Source organism: Panthera uncia, chromosome C2 (assembly GCF_023721935.1).
Source record: "Panthera uncia isolate 11264 chromosome C2, Puncia_PCG_1.0, whole genome shotgun sequence".
Classification (NCBI taxonomy): domain Eukaryota; kingdom Metazoa; phylum Chordata; class Mammalia; order Carnivora; family Felidae; genus Panthera; species Panthera uncia.
The window spans coordinates 65,789,549-65,812,891 of NC_064810.1; the positions used below are offsets into that span (position 1 = coordinate 65,789,549).

The 23,343-nt window shown below is 35.6% G+C and overlaps 1 protein-coding gene across 2 annotated transcripts in view; it reads left to right on the top strand.

The window, feature by feature from the left end:
* Positions 1–22,826, top strand: part of STXBP5L (syntaxin binding protein 5L) — a 377,830-nt gene extending 355,004 nt beyond the window's left edge. For both annotated transcript variants that reach the window (XM_049628234.1, XM_049628235.1), the window contains 5 exons: positions 6,261–6,621; positions 11,761–11,926; positions 14,387–14,498; positions 16,160–16,380; positions 17,170–22,826. In XM_049628234.1, coding sequence (XP_049484191.1) covers positions 6,261–6,621; positions 11,761–11,926; positions 14,387–14,498; positions 16,160–16,380; positions 17,170–17,211 — 902 coding nt within the window. In that variant the 3' untranslated portion in view covers positions 17,212–22,826. The remainder of the gene's footprint in view (positions 1–6,260; positions 6,622–11,760; positions 11,927–14,386; positions 14,499–16,159; positions 16,381–17,169) is intronic.
* Positions 22,827–23,343: the final 517 nt, after the last annotated feature.

Sequence of the window (23,343 nt, forward strand, 5' to 3'; positions counted from 1 at the left end):
CCAATTTTCTTCTATGTCATTATTCTTCTCTTCCTTCCAGACTTTAGTTAATATCAATACCAGCTCACCAATTGTAACAAATGTACCACATTAATACAAGATGTTAATAAAGGACAAAGGGGTCATATGGGAGCTCTCTGTACTACTTGCTCAATTTTCTGTAAACCTACAAGTGCTCTAAAAAAAAGTATTTTTTTAAAAAAGAGGTATACAACAGAGAAAACTATGAAGCTGGTTTCCAATGTGTTTTACAAATAACCATGGAAAAGAGAGAAAGCCTAATTAGAAGATCATAAGAGACTACTATGAACAATTATATGCAAATAAGCCAGACAACCTAAAAGAAATGGATAAATTCCTGGAAACATATAACATACCAAGACTGAATCATAAAGAAATAAAAAGTCTGAGCAGATCTATAACTACTAAGGAGATTGAATCAGTAATCAAAAACCTCTCAATAAAGAAAAGCCAACTCTTTTTTTAAGGAATCTTTTCACTTTAATTTACTGTGGTTGTCTTGACAGCAAATTCTATTCAATGATATGGAAATTTGAGCTGTACTCAATCATTGAATTTTAGAGTGGAAAAGCACCTTAAGGTTATCCATTCCCTGTAGTTATGCCTTAGCCTGTATCAGAATCACTTGGAAGGTTTGTTACAACACAGATTATTGGTCCCCACCCTCAGAGTTTCTAATTAAACAGGTCCGGGGTGGGGTCTGAGGATTTGCATTTTTAACAAGCTTCCAGGTGATGCTGATTCTACAAATGCCACTTTACATAGGCTAGGATGGAAAAATCTACAATTCTTTACTCCTGTGCAGGGAAAAACACAGTGCTTCCTCCTTCTGTGTGTTTCTTCTGTGTGCCTCTTTCAAACTGCTTCCACACTCACAACACTTCTGACACCACATGTGGAGAGGTTTTTCCCCATAAGAAGCAGGTCTTTGCAACACCAGCTGAGTGTCCCACAGTTTAACTCAATCCTGACACTATCTGGAGATAATTGTCAGATTCCACAGGTTAAGAACTCATTCCCACAAAACTGCTCCCTCTCCTTCCTTTAGATGTCAATCACCAGTCTAGTTTGTCACCTGTGCTTCTGACACATTGGCTATAAATCTGAGGTTCCCACAACCCCCTCTTTGGGTTCATTCAATTAATTTGTTAGAGTGGCTTACAGAACTCAGGAAAACTGTTTACTTACCATTTACCAGTTTATTATGAAAGGATACAGATGAACATCCACGTGGAAGAGATGCGTGGGTAAGGTATGTGGAAAAGAACACAGAGTTTCCATACCCTCTCCAGGAGCGGCAGTCTCCCTGCACTAACACCTTTTCACAAACCCGGAAGCTCTTCAAAGCCCTTCCTTTTGGGTTTTTATGGAGGCTTCATTACTTAGGCATGATTGACTAAATCATTGATCATTGGTTGAATTCAATCTCCAGGCCCCTCCTCTCCGGAGATTGGGAAGGGATGGGACTAAAGGTACCAACCCTCTAAACACAGCTGGTTCCTCTGGCAACCAGCCCCTATCCTTGGGTAAGATCCAAAAGTCACCTCATTAACATAATAAAAGACACCTGTGTTTTTCTCCTCCTTGAGGAAATTCCAAAGGTTTTAGCAGCTCAGTGCCAGATACAGAATAAAGACCAAAATAAATGTTTATTATAAATCACAATATCACACATGCAAATTCAGCTTAATTACAATCCTGGTTAAATTTATTTCTCCCTGCTTATTTATATGCCTGTGCAGCTGACCATGGCTGGAGAAAAACATAACCACAATAAATAGTCTCATTTTGAAATAAATCACCAATAACTTCAAGTAGGTTCCTATGCTGCTGGGTAATATCCTCTCTTCCACACTCTCAAACAATCATATATTTTCTCCACTCTCCTCAAACCTCAAATACCTCCTCCACTATTTTCAATGTCAGCTAATGACCATGTATCCTCTTTTACTGAGAAAATTGAAACAAGCAGATAACTTCAAACACCACATCTACCAACCTGTCTGCTTATATCTCCGTGGTCTCTGTATTCTCTCCTGTTATTATGACTAAACTGTGTAAGCTCCCAACGTGGCCAACTTCTCTACTTGTATACTCAAAGTCAATCCAGCAACTTTTCCTGTTTCCTTTATATAATTATATTTGCATTTATACCTAATTGTGTAATTATAGTGATAATAAATACTTATCTTTCTGCTAGATCAGCAAATAAACATGCTGTTCTTTCTCCCATTAAAGGAGAAAAACTTGGGGTGCTTGGCTGGCTCAGTCGGTACAGCATGCAACTCTTGATCTTGGGTTGTGAGTTTGAGCCCCACAGTGGGTGTAGAGATTACTTAAAATCTAAAAGTAAGTGAGTAAATGAGTAAATAAAAGAGAGACACTCTGTCTTGAATCTATCCCTCTATAATGCTCCATTTCATTTCTTTTTCTTTAATGCAAAATCTTTGAAATGTTTTTTTATATTCACGATTTCCAATTTTATTCTTTCATTCTCTCTAGGCTCCATTCTAAACAAGCTTTCTCCCATACCAATCAATAAAAACCTTTGTCTGGTCACCACTGACCTCATGGCTCAATCCAATGGTCAGTTGTCAGGCCATGTATTACTTGACATATCAGCAACATATTACCAAGTTTACCGTTGTCCCTACCTTAAAAACACTTCACTTGGATTCCAGAACAGTATATTTGCTTACTTTTCCTCCTACCTTTGTAGCCATTCCTTCTCAGTCCACTTTACTGGTTCCTCCTCATTTCACTAGACTTAAAACATAAGAATGCCCAAAGACGGACTCAAACCTTTTCTGTTTTCTATTTACATTCGAGGACAAAATGACTTTAAACCTGCCTCATGACTTTAAATGCCATTGAAAATTTAATGGGCTATATATTTTTTATTTATAGTCTGGAATTGTCTCCAAATTTCTGACATAGATATCCAGTTACTTGACATCCACTTGGATTAATCGTCTCAAACTTACCATGTCCAAAATCGAGTTCCTGGTTTCCTATCCTTTCTCCCATATTCATTACCACATCTGTTCATGACAATTCCATCCTTCCAATTTCTCTCGTCAGTAACATTAGAATCATCCTGGACCACTGTTTCTTTCACACTCTGAATCTAATTTATTAGCAAATTCAGTTGGCTTGACTTTTATAGTATCCTCAGATTCTGACCATTGCTTACCACTTCTATTGTTACCACCTGATTGGAAGAAACTTTTATCCTTTCCTTGCCTTGATTTATTGTAGTAACCTCTTAACTGTTCTCCCTTTGGAATATGGCCAGCAGAAAGAGTGATCATGTTAAGTGAAAATTAGATTACATCACTCTATTCTCAGAATCTTCCTTATACCAAGTAAAAGTCTGAGTCTTTACTGTGTTCTACAAGACGCTTTATAACCTAGATCCATCTCTGATCTCTCTGATCTCATCATCTCTAAGTCTGCCCTTTGCTGCTCTAGAAAGTCAAGATCTGAAAAGAGTTTGAGATTCTACTTTATTTGCAAGCTGATAAAGTTAGGTTTCCAGTTTTATGAATGTTGATAGAAGATAAAAGACTCCTGGTTCAGAGATGAAAGATAATCAGATATCTGACCAGTAGTCAGTATATCAGCATTTTGTGCTGGTTTCCTGAGTCTTGATTCTCACAGTATGAAGCAAAGAAGCCTTCTCTTCTATATTAGTCTGCTCAAGACACCATAACAAAATACCACAGAGAGGGTGGCTTAAATAACAGAAATTTATTTTCTCACACTTCTGCAGACTGAAAATCCCAAACCAGTGTCCCAGCAGTGTTGGTATCTGGTGAGAGCTCTCTCTTTGAGTTGTAGAGAGCTGCCTGTACACTGTGTTCTCATAGTGTTTCTTCTGTGTCCAGAAAGAGTGAACAAACTCTGGTGTCTCTTGTTTTAAGGACACTAATTCTATCAGATGATGGCCCTACCCTATGGCCTCATTTAACCTTAGAGGCCCCATCTCCAAGTACATCCACACTGGGGGTTAAGTCTTCAACCTAAGAATTTGAGAGAGGGGAGAGATAGAAACATTTAGTCTGTAACACCTTCTACTCTATTAAAATTTAATCATACCTTTCCCCTAGAGTTCTTATCTCCTTTCCTGCTTTATTTTTTTCCTTAGTATTTATCAGTGTCTAATATCTCATATATATACTTAGTTATCATATATGGTCTATCTCTATCATCTAAAATAAACTCTAGGAAAGTAGAGATTTATCTCTGTTTTATTCACTATTATATTCCCTAAAACAGAACCTAGAACACATAGTAAGTCCTCAATAAATATAAGTGAAGGTTGTAGTAGGGTAGGCTGCCATTGTGGAAAGCTGGAGTAAGGTATACTTCCAGCCAGTGAGACCTCCTTCAAGAGGAAAGTCCTAATTACTTGTGGGTGAATTATTTACCATAGACTGAACTGTGAAGATCTTATTATACAGGACCTTAAATTTAAGCTTACTTTGCAATGAAGTGTATTTCTGAAATAGTAGTGGCTTACAATTTGGACTTAAGTTTTTTTTTTTTCTTTAAGTTAGGAAAGATTAATGGCAAGTCATAAAGATTAATAATACATATTTGAAAAAACTTAAACCCTGTATAAACCTAATGGACAGAATATAATCAAAGCATTTTTTTTATCACAAATTAGGAGACAAAGCAGCTGTTTTGGCAAGGGCAGATTATTGAGAAATTGTCATTTTGATGCTGACAGTTTGTAAGCATCAGGTATAAGTAAAATGGCTTCCAAAATGTAGATTTCTTATCTTTTTAACCTACCTTAGGGTATCTCTAAATTGAGGGTGCTAAGATATTTATAATTAGAAGAGTTATCCCATGACAGGTAATTAAGGAAATGTGGCTTTATAGAAGAATGAATCCTAGATGAATTCTAATTAAATCACTTGTCATAGCTTTGGAAATCCCCCCTGCCCCCCCCACCCCGCTTCCGGAACACTGGGAGAGCTGTTCTTATATTCCTTGATGAAGTGCCCAAATCCTGCTCTCCTAACTTCTTCAGTTCCCTTGTAGGACATTTGCAAGATTCTTCTTTTTAAAGTGGATTTTAAAACACAACTGGGATGTTAAATCATCTAAACACGTTATTTTAAATTTGATTAAGCACTTTAAATTATAAAGTACTTTAAATGGAATGTATTTTTATTTATTATCCTTCCTTTTACAATTGTCTGTCATATGTACACTTTTGAGGCAATATTAGCCTAGGTTAATCCCCTTACTCTCTCTACATGATGTCAGAGGACAAAAGAAAAAAAAAGGCTCTTGGGCGTTGCTTACAGGAGTCTGGTAATGTCCCAAAGTCAATCTGTCACAAGTTGCCTCCCAAGTTTTATAATATCCTGTTTATAATATTCTGGACTGGTTAAAAATAGCCCATAGGTAATAATTTGGCATGGATATTCAAACTTGGAGAATCCAGGTGAGTAAACTTCTTTTCTATATAAACATGCATAAGCCTGCGTAAGAGCCAAAGGAAGTTTTTTTTTTTTTTTATAATACAATCAAAATTGCTAGCATGAACTCTATATGTCAAAATTTCATGAAATTTATTCCAGGTGTTCAATTTCAGAAGGAGAAACCGTTTTCTAGTAAATGAGCCTAAGAAATAAGGAAATAGAATCAGATGGCATGAGTTTTTTCAGTTGGAGTTATTTCAATAAATGAAAATTATAAATGTTCTAAAATTTGCTTTTAAAAAAAGGATTTTAAGGGAGACTATATAGTATAGCAAAAGAATACTGGATTAGAAATTAGGAAATGTGAATTCTAGTCCAGGCTCAACAACCAACCTGCCATCTGACATGGCCCAAATCTGGGCCTCCATCTTCTCATTAATAAAATGAAAGGATTTGGGTGCTTGGCTGGCTCAGTTGGTAGGGTGTATGTGACTCTTGATCTTGGTAAGTTTGAGCCTTACATTGGGTGTAGAGATTACTTAAAAATAAAATCTTAAAAGTAAATAAATAATAAAATGCAAGGATTTGACAAGTTGATGTCTTAGGCCCCTTTTAGATCTAACATTCTATGATTCCAAGTTATTGCAACTGATGAACTCGCAAATCTGATTTATGTATATTACTGCAATATTGTGGCACTATAAATTATAAATAATTATAATATAAAGCATTTATTGCCCATGAATAACAGCTGTTTTAGAAAGAATTTCACATGCCAGTGATATGAAATTGTTTTTATAGGCACATTCCTCTCACTGAAAGGAGCTGTGCTAACATTCTCCTGTATGGACCGAACTGGTGGATTAATGCAACCGCCATATGAAGTTTGGAGGGATCCAAACAACATAGATGAAAATGAAAAATCTTGGAGAAGGAAACTGATCATGAACTACCCCTCTCCATCCCAAGAAACAGGAGATCATCAGTATACAGTAATCTGCTCAGAAAAACAAGCCAAAGTCTTCTCACTGCCTTCTCAGACTTGTCTTTATGTTCATAACATCACGGAGACATCTTTTATACTGCAAGCAGACGTGGTGGTCATGTGTAACAGTGCCTGCTTGGCATGCTTTTGTGCCAATGGGCATATCATGATAATGAGGTACTTGCCTTCTTTATAAATTGTCTGGTAATCACAACAGTGTGAATAAGGTACAATTTTGAAAAGTATATGTGTAATGTGCAATCAAGAAGCAAACTGAGATCATTCTTTCATTATGTTTGTGAATGTTTTATTGTTTGACAATTTGAAGAAACTCTTTTTTTTTTATTTTTTTGTTAAAAATGCTTTGCATTCTGAATGAAATACATATATTTTAATTGATTTCAAGGAATCTAAGGAAAGACTGATTTTTCTGGTCATTCACACAATTCAAGCATTTATTGAACATATGTATCTCCCATATACTATGCTAGTCATGAAATATAAAAATGAATAAGCTCTAAGGAAAAGAAATTAACTTACTTTTACTATGTTTCATAGTCCACATAAGTATTTTACATACAGAATTTAATTTGATCCTTATGGTTTCTGTAGGACATAGGAAAACAAAGTATTATTTGCATCCTCCATTTTACATATGTTAATAAATTAAAGTTTAAATCACCTCAGGTTACAAGTCTAGGAAAAAGTGAGACCAGCACTGAACAGTATACTAAAAGTCATCACTACAACTGAAATATAACACTGTGTAAGTTTAAGGTATACAGCACAATGATTATACACACACACACACACAATATATATATAATAGTAATTTCACTCTGTGTGTATGTGTGTATATATATATATATATATATACATATATATATGACTACCACAATAACATTAGTTGACACATCCATCACTTCACATAGTTACATTTGTGTGTGTGTGTGGTGAGAAGTTTAAGATCTAATCTTCTAGCAATCAAGTATACAATACAGTATTGTTAACTATGAGTCACCATGCTGTACATTAAACCCCCAGAAGGTATTAATCTTGTAACTGTAAGTTTATGCCCTTTGACAACCTTAGTGTGCTATCAGCTGAGAGATTTCATTATACTGTTAGTAAACTAGAATAAAATTCATGAGACACAAAATTAATTACCTAGTTATTTTATGAATTCAACAAATATTTAATAAATATAACCTATGTAGAAGTCACTGTCATTCATTTTAATACATCACCTGGTTCTAAAAATCACTGAGACAGTTAAGCATTATACTAGGCCTATGAAAGATATAAAAATTAGTAAAAACATAGTCCTAATCCTTAAAAAGCTTACTATCAAATTGGGGAGATAAGACAGATACACAAATAATGATAACACAATGAACATGTATATTCCAACAGAGGAAATATAGGATTGAATCTTCTAGTCACAAACTAAGTTCTCAGAATCAAAGTCATGAGATAGTTGGTATATGTTATTAAATACAAGATGTTGGGAGGAAAGTAAACTGGAGAGAAAGATTGGGGTAAATTATTGAGGACCTGTAATGGCAGGCTAATGAGTTTGATATTAATCAGTTAATAGGAAATACTGTTTTTAAAGCTGAATTTAACTTGCTCTAGCTATACATCGGGAAATACATATAAAGGAAGAGCTTGAAATGGTCTTCTGAACTAAAGTTTTAGCTATCTCGAAAGCAAGGTGGAAACAGATGTGAGGGATAATTGAGGAAAACTTGCTAAATATAAAACTGATTGTGAAAGGTAATGGAGGCCATTAAATCACAGGATTAGAAGAGAATTTAACTGAAGATATTTAATGAACCTGGGTAGCAGCGATGTCATTAAAACAGGAAATAAGAGAATTTGGAAAAGCTGAAAATGAGAAATTTGAGAATGAATTCTTGGAATGTGAGGTGTTTTTAAGTGATCCCACAGAAGTTTGGCAAGCAATTTTAGGTTTGGACTGTTAGAAAAATATGGAAGATCCAGCTCTGTTAGTCATCTATATAAATGCATTAGTGAAAGTTACAGCAGTGAATGAGATCATCAAAGAAGATAGTATAAAAAGAACGGAGAAATAGACTGATCTGGGTACAAAAACTTGGGGATATCTCTATATTTATGTAGTAGAATAAAAGCAAAATCCAGCAGAGGATATTGAGAAGAAGTCATCAGAGATATAGGAAAAGGAGAAGAATAACTTCATGAAATAAAAAGGATAGAAGAGTATCCAAACAAAAATAGAAGACCACCAAGAAAACGTCAAGAGGTAGTCAGATATAGCAGAGAGGCCAAAGAATTTGAGTAGAAGAAAAAACACTAGGCCTGGCCTGGCAACTAGTAGGGTATTAGTGATCCTTGCAAAACAAATCTTAGAAGCATAGTGGAGGCAAAAACAAAATTTTCAATGGAGAAAGAGACAGTGGTATAGATCAAAAGTTGACAAACTACAGCCAACAGGCCGTATCTATCCTGCCCTTCCTGTAATCTGATATTGTACAGCTGGCAAGCTAAGAATGGATTTTACATTTTAAAATGTTGAAAAAAATCAAAGAGAATATTTCATAATATGTGAAAAGTACATGAAATTAAAATTTCAATGTTCATAAATAGTTTTTGGAACACAGCCACACCCATTTGTTTACATATAGTCTAGCTGCTTTTGCATGACAAGGCAGAGTTGAGTAGTTATAACAGACTATATGGCCTACAAAACCTACAATATTTACTATCTGGCTCTTTAATAAATGTTTGCCAACCCCTGGTATAGATTATTTTTTCAGGAAACTGTGGTAAAAAGATAGATGAGGGACAGGAAAGTAGTTCAGAGCAAAACTTGGCTTTCGAGAGTGTTTTCATTGTTAGATTTTCTTTAATAGAGGAGACATGTAAGCCAAGGAAAAGTAGCTACATAAAGTTTAAAAAAAATAAAAAAAATCATTTACTGTCTACTCATTCTCTTAGATATTTCTGGTTCTGTCTGTTTCTCTGTTTCTGTTTCTCTTTCTCAAACTATTTTTCAGTATTTGTCATGAAAATCATTCCAGTCTTGTTTGAAAATGAGGACTTAACTCCTAGACATGCCTTAGTTTTGAGGGAAAAAAAAATGTGTATCGCACATAGCCTCTCCTCCCCAAGCTCACATTTAGTCACTCAAAATTTTTCTTTTAAGTTAAAAGACGTTAAACTGTTGTCACAATTGAAATTTTTAGTTTGATAGTGATTACTTACCTTGTTTTTGCAAAATTTTAGTGAGTCTCGTTTTCTCAAATGATACTGAGTATATCTGAAAATTAATTTCCATTTAAATAAATATGCGCTGCCATCTACATTTATGAGGAGGGAGATTGCTTGAAAAATGAAAAATAGAGAGTTTAAAAAACAGCAGGAATCATAGCAACAGGAGAATTAAGATGCTATCTCTGTCTTCCTCTGCTCTATGTAAAAACTGCTTTACATGGTAATGGCTACTTTAATATTAATTATGTCCTAGTGGAAAATCTTCATGTGTTCTTGAGGATCTCAAAAATATTTGGAAGGAAATTACCTTGGGATGATTTTAGTAATATATATAATATGTAGCTTGAAGAACTGAATCCTTCAAATTGGCATGCTCCTGACTTTGATCATCTTCCCATGCTAAGTATTTTCCTAGATATTTCCAGATCCTATCAGAAATTAACTCTACTGAGTCCATTCTTCTCCAGACCTAGTTTTCTGATAGTTGGCAGGTAGCTGATTGCTTACATGCTAATGTACCCAAACCTAGAAAGTAGTAAAAAGGGATACAAGAGTCTTATCTATAAATGTGTTCTCAAACTGGGCTTTTAGTGAAAACCATTGTTAGTTACGTGATACTATTTCCTTATAAAGTGTCCCTGCACAGAAAAAAATCTATTTTTTCAGCTTTAAAAGCACTTGGTTCCTGGTTCTTAGCAAGTAAATTACTTTTTGCCATTTCCAACCTGAAATAATTAAACCATTTTTGTTTTCTTCGCTTACTTTTATTATGCTACATAAACAATGTAGCTTATCAGAAAAGTCCATTGGAATCCCTTCCCCACCGCCACCCATTAATTTGACAGACTCTAGCATGGAAGTCTGTTTAACCGGGTTTGTTTTGGCTCACAGCCTAAAGACCTCAATTACTTGAAATGTCATAACATACTAAGTCTTTGAAATCCAGTACATATTTTACACTTACAGAATACCTCAGTTCATGCAAACCACATATCAACTGCTCAATAACCATATGTAGCTAGTGGCTACCATATCGGACAACATAGTGCTAGAACCTCATGGAAAGCTTTTTCCAACTGTGCACATTTCAGATCCCATTCTATATTGTAAAGTTCTAGGGCTTAACTTGTAATAACAAACTACTTTCATAAGAGAAATAAGTACGTTTTTTTCAAGGTACTGGTTTTATCATCTGGGATAATTTAAAATCATCATGCACACCAGAATCAGTTGAACAATTTGAAAGCTGGAGATTTAATGACAAGTCTCTTTTTATCCTTTTGGTATTAGAGGTGTGATTTAAAAGCAATGAGACCAGTTTCTTCAGTAGTTTGCAAAACTGGCTCTTGTGGCCATATCCAAAGGGACATTCTGATGAATAAGCAAAATTTTGGGCTACCACATAAGGATAAGATTATAGCTATTTGGTAAGACACTGGAGATGAGAGGTATTCATTTAGCTATGCCTAATTCTGATCTATTATTTATAACTTATTCTCATTCCCGTACAGCCCTAACCATGTTTATTTACTAAGCATGCCTTCAGTGCAGATGTCCTAAGTCATAGGTAATTTTTATTTCCTGTGTGTAGAGGGAGTAGAGGAATGGGGAGCAAAGCCACTCCGTGACCAGGCACAGTGAACTGGATCCATTCCATGTCTTCATCAGTGCATAACCTCCTCAGACTCGGGAGTTTTGCCTTAAAAGGAGACAGTAGACCAAGTACTTTCTAGTGGTGATGTTTCTCCCATAACCAAAGACTGCAACCTTTGGTTGCAGGAACCTGTGAAATGCTACAGAGTGTATTCTGAAATTGCTGGCCACTACATTTAATCCACCCTTCAAACATATTTGCTAAGTATCTGTGTGGATTAAGAGAAAGAACCAGGCCCATAATTTTTTGTGTGTATATAATTTTATGTGAGAGAATAAAAAGAAACAAACATTAAATAGTGGTATAAAAATAAATGTTTTTATGTAAGGAACTGTACATTTTACACAGAGAAATGAAAGCTTCTAACAACGTGAATATGAAATGTGGATTTGCTTTTTTCCATTCAGCCTACCTAGTCTTCGCCCAATGTTGGATGTTAATTATTTGCCACTGACAGACATGAGGATAGCACGGACATTTTGTTTTACCAATGAAGGCCAAGCGTTATACCTCGTCTCTCCTACTGAAATTCAGCGGTTAACATACAGCCAAGAGATGTGTGATAATCTACAGGTAGGTCAGGCACATTTATGAATACACATTGGATATGGTTGTAAAAAGAGAATGAGAGAGATATCTAATAGCTAAATATTATTGGGCCAGGCAATAAATATGCCTTCCCCAGATGTTTTGAATATATGTTCATCATTGTGACCCTGTCAAGTTTAGTGTGGGTGTAGTTATACACAGAAAAAAAAAAAGAAAGAAAGAGGGGGACTGACGGGGAATATGCAAAGATCATACATATTAATGGTTGAGTTTTTGTTTGGTCATTTTATTGGTTTTTTTTTGTTGTTGTTGTTGTTGGTTGTTTTTTTGTTTGTTTGTTTGTTTGTTTGTTTTTTTACTATGGAGAATCCCCTGTAAGATTATGAACTCTCCCTCCAAGGTGGGGACTATGCATGTGCACACAAAAATCTTGCGAACAATTCAGGGAGTTCATGGACTTTTTAAAAAAAGAAGTCTAAATTTTAAGAGCCATACAAAATAAATACATATCCTGTGGGTTAGTATTGGGCATTTGTGTTTTATCATAGCAGTGAGCAGAGCTTTGAAACAAAATAAATATAAAAGCTTATCAAAACCTTAGATAACTTAAAAGCGGTTACAAAAGAGCATCTTAGAGATTTAATTGGTTTAACCCCTTTATTTTACAAAACAGAAAACTAAAACCCATCCATTTTAATAGAGAGGTTGAAAGTATAAGCTCTGAACTATTTAAGTTGTATTTTGCCCACTTGTATAACTTTGGGAATTTTGCTTAACCGACCTGTATGCTCTGCCTTGGAGCACTGTCATGAGAATTAAGAACTGAGCCCAGTGCCTGGAATATAGTATGTTTTAAAAATAAATAATAATGTTCCTATTATTGTTATTCAGCAAATGCTTGTTGAGTGGTTACCATATGCCTGGTACTTGGCTAGGTTCTAGTTAAGATACAAGTCTCTACCTGCTAGTGTGGAGGAAGATAAGTCAACAGACAAGCACCGCACTCTGTCTGACAGAAAAAGACTGTCTATATGTGGCTGTGCCAGCGCTGAGGAGACATGGAACAGGGGCCCCTGGGTTATGGGATAGCAAGGAGGGCTAGTTAGAACAAGGTTGTAAAGGATGAATAAGAGTCATCTATAGGGATGGGTGGCTGAGAATGAAAAAGGATATGATATTCTTGGCAGAGTAGTGTCATGCAAAAATTCCAGAGGTTCAGGAAACTGCCAATAAACTGCAGAGTTAGTGAAAAGGGTGGAGGGATAGTACTGGGGAATTATTCAAAAGTAGATCTTGGAGCACCCTGTAAGCTCCTTAAGGAATCTGGCATTTATCCCAAGGGGAACAGGAAGTCATGGAAAAGGTTTAGCAAATTTGTTTATTAAAACTAATATTCTGGTTACATATAGTTTTGAAGAATTTGAGAGAACAATTAGGAGGTGGTTTTTTTTTAATAATTAAGGCCAAAAATAACAGTGGCTTAAAATAAGGGAGCTAGCAGTGAGAATGGAGAGAAGTTAGCGGATTTAATAGTAAGAGTGTAATCAGTTGGATTGGACGGTTATTAGATATAGCAGTGAGGGAAAGGAAGGGATTAATAATTATCCCTGGGTTTCTGGCTAAGTAAATGTTGCTGCCACTTCCAAAGAGAAGGGATCCAGGAGGAAGAGTGCAGGTCTGGTGAGAAGAGGTGAGAGAGAGTCACGCTGCAGTTCATGGACAAACTGATATTAGGTCACACATCTATTGACTTTTGGTTGAAGTTCCTTCCTCCATACCAATGATTCTCAAATTTTGGTCTGCTTCAGAAAGACCTGAAGAGCACACTAAAAATATAGATAACCAAAGAACATTTATGTAGGTTCTGATTTAGTAGGTATGAAATGAAGCTCAAGCACCTGTATTTCTAACAAGGTATTTCTCCAGTCATTCTACAGCACATCAGATATTGAAAACAACTGTGTCTCACTATGCTGCCTATTTTGACTCATTTATCTTGAATCATTTCCTAATTTTGTACTTCATATAAAAATAAATCCAAACTTCCTCCACATACTCCCAAAGGCTTCCTACTTCATAGGTTAGTCCATGCTTAGTTCAGGAAGGGGGTTCAGACGGGAAAGAGGCTATAGTAATTGAAAAAGGAAAAGCAGTCCAGATTGTGAGTCACTGATCAGGTGGAGATTAATCCTAGGGTAAATATATTGCTTCTCATGCTTTCTAACTGTAAAGGGGAGAAGAGAAGAGGACATAAAAATGAAAATTTAAAGATGTCAATTACAGGAGAAGGGGAGGAAAAGGAGGTGGAGAAAGAAATGCCAGAGAGAAAACTGGGAGGAAAGCAAAAATCACCAGGAAAATATATGGAAAGCAGATTGTCTTTTCATTATGTGCTTTAACATTCCACAATGTTTTATTATTATTATTATTATTATTAATTTATTTTTAGTTACTCTAATGCTTTTTTGTTTGAATTTGATACAGGACATGCTAGGAGATTTGTTTATTCCCATAGAGACACCAGAAGCTCAAAATAGAGGCTTTCTCAAGGGACTCTTTGGCGGAAGTGGACAGACATTTGACAGAGAAGAGCTCTGTGAGTAAACTCCTGATTATGAAGCTGTATCACAAAATAGAAGACCTGTTTCTGTGTGTGTGTGTGTGTGTGTGTGTGTAACTTAATATAATATGTGATCTCAAATTCTAGACTAGGGTTTTTTGCTTCTGTATCTTGAAAATTATTTTTTACCAAATATGAATAAAATCAGTTACTTAATATTAGGAAATAGTTTAATAAAAATACTGCATGCAATTCATACAAATAGTAAGCTAATAAATATGTCATTTGCAAATAGATCATACCCACAAGGCAGGTGAAGATATTCAGTTACTGAATTCTGGAAAAAATGTTTATGGATCTGCTACCTTGAAACCACTGCTGGGAAACAGATTCTTTATCCAGAGAACACAAGGCTTATCAATGCTACAGAATAAATTACTTTAAATTCTTCCAGTGAAACTCTGACAAACAATAATTGAAAAGGAGTAGAAAGATACTAGGGAACATTTTCAGAAAGAAAAATGTGTTTTCCAGAATATCTCACCACTATTTAGTCTTGCAGATCAAAACTCCTTTTCTCTTGAACTTTTAACCAAGCAGAAGATCTAGATGCCTCCATATGATGGAATATTTTTCAGCCATAAAAACAAATGAAGTTTGATACATGCTACAACATGAATGATACTTGAAAACACCATGTTAAGTTAAAGAAGGAAGACAAAAAAAAGACCACATATTATATGATTCCACTTACATGAAATGTCCAGAATAGGCAAACCCATACAGACAGAAAGCATATAGTGGTTGCCAGGCACTGGGACAAGGACGGATCAGGGAGTGACTGCTAATGGGCACAGAGTTGAAACTTTTTGGAGTAATGAAAATGTACTAAAATTAGATAGTAGTGGTAGCTGCATGACTCTGTCAGTACACTGAAAACCACTGAACTGTGGTATATAACGTATGTGAATTGTGTCTCAGTAAGTCTCTTATTTAAAAAACAATAGATCTTAATTCCATGCCTAATGTTACATCCTTGAGAATGTTCACCAAATTTCTACCAAGATAGCTGTCTTTCAATAAAAAACTTCCTTAAAATTCATTCAAATTAAACTGAACTTTGTAAATGGTAGAGAAACTATTATCCTTTTATAAAGGAACAGAATTTCAACATATGTATGCTCGTGTCCATCAGGCATAGACCCTGTTCTCTAGCATTTTACTTCCCCCCAACACACAATTTAAAACAGTAACAACTGAGGCCTACAGAGGATGACAGCAAGATGAGCAGAGATGGTAGGAATGAAGACTTGGGCAGAAGTTGAAACAAATGAACTGGCCTAAGATTGAAACTATCCTAATATGGGTTAAATATGAAATCGCCTATATTGTGAGCAACTGATTCAGCAATGTCAAGAAAGGCAGTGATGCCCTATTGCATGGAACCCGCATACACACATACACATACACACGAAGACAGGCAGTAACAACACAGTTACCTCACAGTCTCAATGTCTTTCATAGGTGGGTAAATGCTAACATCTCCAAATACACGTCTGTGATAGAACCAAGTATACCTCTCTCTATATGAGAATTATGATGATAGAATTTAATGTAAGTACTTTGGTGATAAGCTTGATTATAATTATTTGAATTACTGACAATGTGTTTTTAATTACTATGGCTTGAATTCCCAGTCGGGGAAGCTTCAGCAGGAAAAGCATCGCGCAGCCTTGCACAACACATTCCTGGCCCAGGTGGTATAGAAGGGATGAAGGGTGCGGCCGGAGGGGTGATGGGAGAGCTGACTCGAGCCCGGATCGCACTTGATGAGAGAGGACAGAGGCTAGGAGAGCTGGAGGAGAAAACTGCAGGCATGATGACCAGTGCAGAAGCATTTTCCAAACATGCACATGAGGTAAACTGCTTAATATAGGCATCTTTACACAGCAATAGCTTTAAACATTCAGGTCCCCCGCAAGAAAACCCAAACAGAGATGGCACTGTAAGTAATCCTGTGTGAGAGCCAAGGTAGCTTGAATCTCATTATAAGTATTGTAATTCCCCCAGTATTTGGAAGAAATATGTTTTTAATTTTTTTTTAACATTTATTCATTTTTTGAGACAGAGAGAGACAGAGCATGAACGGGGGAGGGTCAGAGAGAGGGAGACACAGAATCTGAAACAGGCTCCAGGCTCTGAGCTGTCAGCACGGAGCCCGACACGGGGCTCGAACTCACGGACCGCGAGATCATGACCCGAGCCGAAGTCGGCCTGCTTAACCGACTGAGCCACCCAGGCGCCCCAGAAATATGTTTTTAAATACTATAGTAATACTGCTTTGCCTTAGGAAATAATTTAAAAGAAAATTATTCATTGGCTCTGATACATCGTATCTGTATTGTGCACCTGCTACTAGAAAGGTGCTTAGGTACATTACATGATTCCTTCTCAAGCAAAAAAAGGTGAGGGGCACAAGAAGCAGGAATCCACACACTACTTTTTGCTTCAATCATTAAAAATCAGCTGAGTCTTTACAGCTTATTTTTAAAAAAATCTTTCTCATATGCACCTTATTTCAGAAAATGAAGTTATATAAATTTTGCAATTTAGTTAGATATGCATGATTAGCTCAGTATGAACTTGCTTTGATTAGTACTTTTAAAGACTTCTAAAAGCATTTTATTGTGACTATTTTTCTTTGCAGTTAATGCTGAAATATAAGGATAAGAAATGGTACCAATTCTAAACTTCTAAAGAAGCTGTTGACTGCTTTGAGAAACCATTATTCAGGGAAACCAAATTTATTCCCAGCATCACTATTCAACTTGCTAGAAGCCAGTTTCTTCTACAAAATGTTCCATTACAGTCCATCTGAAGTTATCACAAGGGAAATTTATTAGAGACACCGTATAACCCAAAGGCTGGAAACCTGGTTAAAATCCCAAGACATGGCTGAATTTGCCTTTTCCCAGCGTGGAATGGAGCTATCATCTTGGCATGTCATTTGCTAAGGATTTACATTTAGGAACTACGGGGAGTCCTGCTGATTTGAAAAAATCCTGTACAAACAAAAGCATTAATGCACTTAATGAAAAAAAATCTTTGCATGATAAATTAACATCTTAAGAGGAAAAGAAAAAAAAAACAAGCATGTTGTGACAGAAGAAAAAAAGATTTATGGTAAACTATTTTTATAAATTGGGCCACACCTGACAATTTAAAAAATCTGCATTAGAAGATATCAGTGTATTTCAAGTACATTTGCCATACCCAACTGAAAAAGAAAAGAAAACCAGAATTTTCTTCTCATCTATAATTTTCATTATACTATGACATTATTGAATTCTTATGGCAAGAGTCTGATTAATGTTTCTCTCTCCATAATATTTTACATCATCATGGTTATCAGTCATAATTATTACCAGTATATTAAATTATTCCTAACACAATTATTTCCATTTCTATCATCTCCAGAACAAGTTGCTATTTTCAGTCATAAACCAGGTAGGGCTCGGTCACCTCAAAGCATTTTTTCAGTCTGGCTTGTGCTCTGTAGGGGAGTTGATGATAAGTTTGGGGAAACTAGATTATAGGAACAATGCAGTTAGCTTTGAGAACTGATTTCACACACTCTGGTTTCAGTTTCTAAAGTGATATATTTTTAAGGCTCCATTTGTATCTTTGTCTGCCAATTACACAGTATATTACTGTTCAAGCCCAGTGGGGTCTTCAATCCAAAGGTGCTCTTGCAGCCTGACACTCACAGACCAAACTGGTCATTTTCTTCAGTATGATTCAGTAAAACCTCAGTTAATGTTTTGGGAAAGGGATTCTGATTTATTTCATTTCTGACTAACAAGGGCTTTCATTAGTAAATACTTTTTGGTTCAATACTTACTATTGAAAATCTTTATAAAATTTTTGCTATCTTGGCCTTAGTCACCATCATGGACAACAGAAATACAGAGAGAGTTTAATTATACAAAAATCAATAATTTTGTCACTCACTAGGCTATAAGCCACAAACTGTCAGTAGACACCAAACACCTATTCCTTATTTAAAACTCTTTTAAAGGTGGAATAAAGAATATCCTTAATATGATAAACATTCTCTGTCATAACTCTAACAGTGAACTACTAGAGGCTAAATGAATACATTTGCCATCATTATTTAACATGATTCTGGAAGTTAAAAGTCATAGAAAATGAATGTATGCAGATTCCAGTACCCATCCTGTAATATGTTGTTCCTTTGAAAAGAATATTTTTAAAAAATTAATGGGTCTGTCTTACTGAATTTTGATTATTCCAGGTATTACTGGATTTGCATTTGTGTTTAAGAATTCACATTTTCCTGAAGTGAAGTTATTTTAGTAGCCCAAAATAGTATTTATTTGTGGGGTTTTTTTAGATTTTTTTTATTATTAGTGGTTTTTTTTTTGAAGTGGTACTTTCTTTAAATGCTCTCAGTAATTTTGAGAAGAGCAAAGATGATAGAGTCAGAAAATGTATACCAAGAAACCATTTCTCAGAGTCCTTGAATTCTCCTAATTTCTCAAAAAAGCTTCTCCATGAATCTCACCATTCCTGAGAACAGCCTTAGAGTAACAGAACTTGACTTGGAAATACATGATACATAAGATTATACAGTAAAAATATTAAACCTGAGATCAGAGTTTAGAAAACATTGGCAGCCATATTGCAGTACACTATTTGTACCATCAGTTTTAAGAACTCACTTTTCTGATTTTCTGAACAGATACTTTATCATTTCTGTAACTTAAAAAAAAAACTAAAAGAGCAAAATATTATTTTAGGAACAATGAAATTCAAAGTGGCATCAGATTCAATGACTGTCTCTGAAGGCCTCAGTAAGTTTGTATTTAACTTGTTCTACATCTGGGTTTCTCAACAATGTCACTATTAATGGAAAATTCTTTGTTGTGGGACTGCCCTTTACATTGTAGGATGGTTAGCAACAACCCTGGCCTCTATCCACTAGATGCCAGTAGCAACCCCAGAATAAAATAATGTCTCCAGCCATTGCCAAAATTGCTCCTAGTTGAGAGCCACTGTTCTACATTATTTAAAGACAGATTAAATGTGACTATGTAATGTATGTCTTGTGTAAAATTAAATATCATAACTTAAGAAGATAAATTATTACACCCCAAATTACATGTGTGGTTCATATGCAATAAAATACTATTTTGAGAAAGCTTATATGAATCAGTGAAAAATAACAATTACAGAATATTTTAAGCATACAGAGAAAACACGAAAAAGAACAATATAGCATTTTACAGAAGTGCTTAAAACTCTGGCTCTAATGAATAAAGCGTTTATAATTAGCACATCAATTGGAAGTAAACAGGTGCTTCTAAATGCTTGAAATGAATAAATTCTTTTAAGTCGTTTAAATATGTCTTTCAATATAATTTTTATAAACCCTTTCTTAATGTAAGGGTAACTTCATCTCCCAAACTCCTGATTAGTGGAATACAAATCAATGAGGTTTTACTGCATCAGAATTATTTTTATAATTCAAAGAGACAGCAATAACAAGAATCTAATGTGGATGTGATTTTTCTCTTTGAATATTTCCGTTCTGTTACACTGACATGTGTGCGTGTGCGCGCACGTATACACACACACACACACACACACACACACACACACCATCACAACCACCACCGCAACCTTATCATCATCATCTTTGGAAAATGAGTACTGTTGATCCATGTAATTCTTTACACCTCTATTCTCTACTATTTAAATGTCTTGCCTCTATCTTGGAACACAAAAAAATACTCCTAGTAACTTGGACAATGATAGAAAAAATGACTGAGCCTTAGTAGTCATCAAAATTACATTATATCTGCTATGGGGCATCAGAAGATAAAGTTTGAAAACCACAGCTTCTTAAGTTGACCTCATCTCCTTATGAATCCTTCAGAAGATAAGCCATTCTTACTGTCCCACAAGAAAATGGGTCTTTGTGTTCTATTCACCAATAAGAAGCTATAAGTGTTTGTTTTCCTGGTTTTAATAATGTGAGCAATAACCCCTACCATGAAATCATCCATTAACCTTGTTGTATGGAGGGGAGGATGATTGATTTGTCATTTAATCCCCTACAAAAGCAGGACTACTGACTTTCCTTCTTATACTTGAGACTCAGACTCAGTGCCCCAATCACCATTGGGGTCATTATCTAACTTTGGAAGAATAGTGACAGAACTGAGGGAGATGTTTTCTTATACTTTAGTCACAAAGACAATTTGTCAAACCTTTTATATAGCCTTGGAGTGATTCTCAAGTTAATAAATCAGAATCCAGTTTTCTATTCCTCAAAGATCTTAAAGGATTATAAGAGGAAAAGGTTTACTGTTGGAGTCCCTTTTTATGTGACCCATGTGTCAAATATTAAATGTACCATCTATCTGTTATTTGTATTAAGGGATTACCAGGACTTTGAGAAAGAAAAAATAGATTATGCCCAAGGCTGGTTGAAGAAGATGAAGATGAGCTCTTTGAAATAGTTATAAAACGTTTGGCAGAAGGGAAAAATGAAGCAGGTCTAGAAAAGTAAGCTAAAAATACTCTCCTTGGTTTAGGATCATTGGGACAACCCACCAACATATCTGTGTGATTAAGTCTGGCCCAATGGAAAGACATTAGAACTTGACCACTTTCAGAGATGACAATGCCGAAAGGAGTCAGACACTTCTATCAGGGCTTGCTGTGATTCAGGAGAAAAGTGGTAGCCTTCACAGCTTCCTCACCTATATCCTCTATTACACCAACCCCATTACTGACTACATACTACTTCACATACACACTGATCCAAGTGCCAGAAACACTCTGGTAAGTCATGTATTCTGGATGGCTCATTCCAGGGAGTATAGTGGTTGTGTAGCAAGTTTAGTGTACATATTTGCATACAAAATAGCCCTAAAAGGACAAAATACAGAATACTTGGGAAAGTGAGAGGAAGTGCCAGTTTGGTACAAGAGGGTTGGGGTGGGGAGGGACATGGGAGCCAGAGTTAAGTGGAAGAAATTTTGATGAGAAACCAGAGGCACAGATGGCTGCTTTTATTTATGTATTTACATAGGGAACTGAGTCTCAACCTTGGCTGTACAACAGAATCACCTAAGGAGCTTTTAAAATTCCCAGTTATATCAAAATCTCTCAGAGTGGGAACCAAACGTGTAATTTTGAAAGCCCTCAACATGGTTCCAATGTTAGCCAACGTTGACAAACACAGCTTTATGGCCGATTAAGGAAGAAACATTTGTCTACCTTGGCTGGTATCCAAGCCCCACTTCTGATGGGCCAGGGAAGACAACATGTAAGAGATATAGTGTTGTCTGGATTGATAATTATTGTGTTGAAACCCAAAACAAATGTTCTGTGCAAATTTCTGACCAGGGAAGGCCCCATTAATTTTAAATAAGTCTGTCTTTGTGATTTTCTCCCATGTGACTTGGCCATTAATTATTCCAATTCAAACATCTAGGTTTTGATTGTCTTATACATGTGACATCACAAGACACCAGAAGAAAAATAAGAAATTCAACAGTATGTAAAGCTAAGTGGAAACTAATTCTTAGTAATAGGATAGTGGAAATTAAAACAATCATTTACTAAATCAGGTCCAAATTTATTATTCATTCTTCATTTGGAGGAGACATAGGTACTAGGTACCTTTTCTGCATAGTTGGACAAGATCTTAGCAAGAAGGAAGAGCAGTTCCTTTTTGATTGCTGGCTTAGCTCCCAGGGCCACTTGGATTTATTTTCTTGGTTATTGGATTCATGTTTAAAGGGAGAAGAGTGTCTGTAACTCACTATCTGTGCCCTGAAAGACTACTTTCACCTTTAAAAAGGGAGAGTCTGCCTATCCAAGGCAATAATACCTAATGAGAAAACTTGAGAGTTCTCTCCTCTCATACTGCTCCCTCTGGTATTGGCCTATGCTTCTTAACTGCAAAGCCAGAAAATAAACTAGGTGGTGGTTATGGACAAGTGTACACAGAATCAAAATCTCTAATAACCTATAATTTTTAGTACTTAATTATGTGATGTTTTATTCTAGGAAATAAGAAACAGATGACATCATTGATGTATCTTTCTTTCATCTTCAGAACTTTTGCATCTTTTCAGAAAATGACAAATTACTATTTTTCTGTTGCACTCAGCAATTGTGACTATACTTAAAATTCTTGTAGTCTGTAGAAATATCAATAAAATTGTATATGTTTGTACATAGATGCTCTTATGTTATGATGTCATGCACTACTAAACATTTTTGCCAAGATTAAATATGGACAGAGGTAAGACCTTCATTTGCAACACTTTGAGCCATGGTTTTGCAAAGTACAATTGTTTTAAAAAGGCAGAGAGGAGGAGCATGTACAACACATTTGTTTGAAGTAAAAAAAAACAGAAAGAAAAAAGACTAAACATAAGTTCTCCAAACTCATAGATTTTGCTAGAGTCTATAAATCCCAAAGGGTAGAATAGCCACCCCAAATTTCCCCAAATTTCAAACTGGGGAGTTGTGTAACTTTTTTATGGAAGACTCTACAGTCAATTTTTGAGGATGTTGATTAGACCTTTGGTGAATTACAAGTTAAACTAAGTTTGGTGAGGATGCAGAATAAAAAACCGAGGCTGAATAAGATGTATTTACAAACTGAACATTCATACCCTACTTCTTGACTTCATTAAAGCTCAGGCTTTAATCCCATTCAGGCAAAACCCATAAACCATTATGGGTTTATATCACTACATTCATTAACTTCACAACCTCCAAAAGTCCCCTAGAAAGACAGTGCTCTCTTCCCCTTCTGGCTTTCATCTGCACAATTAAT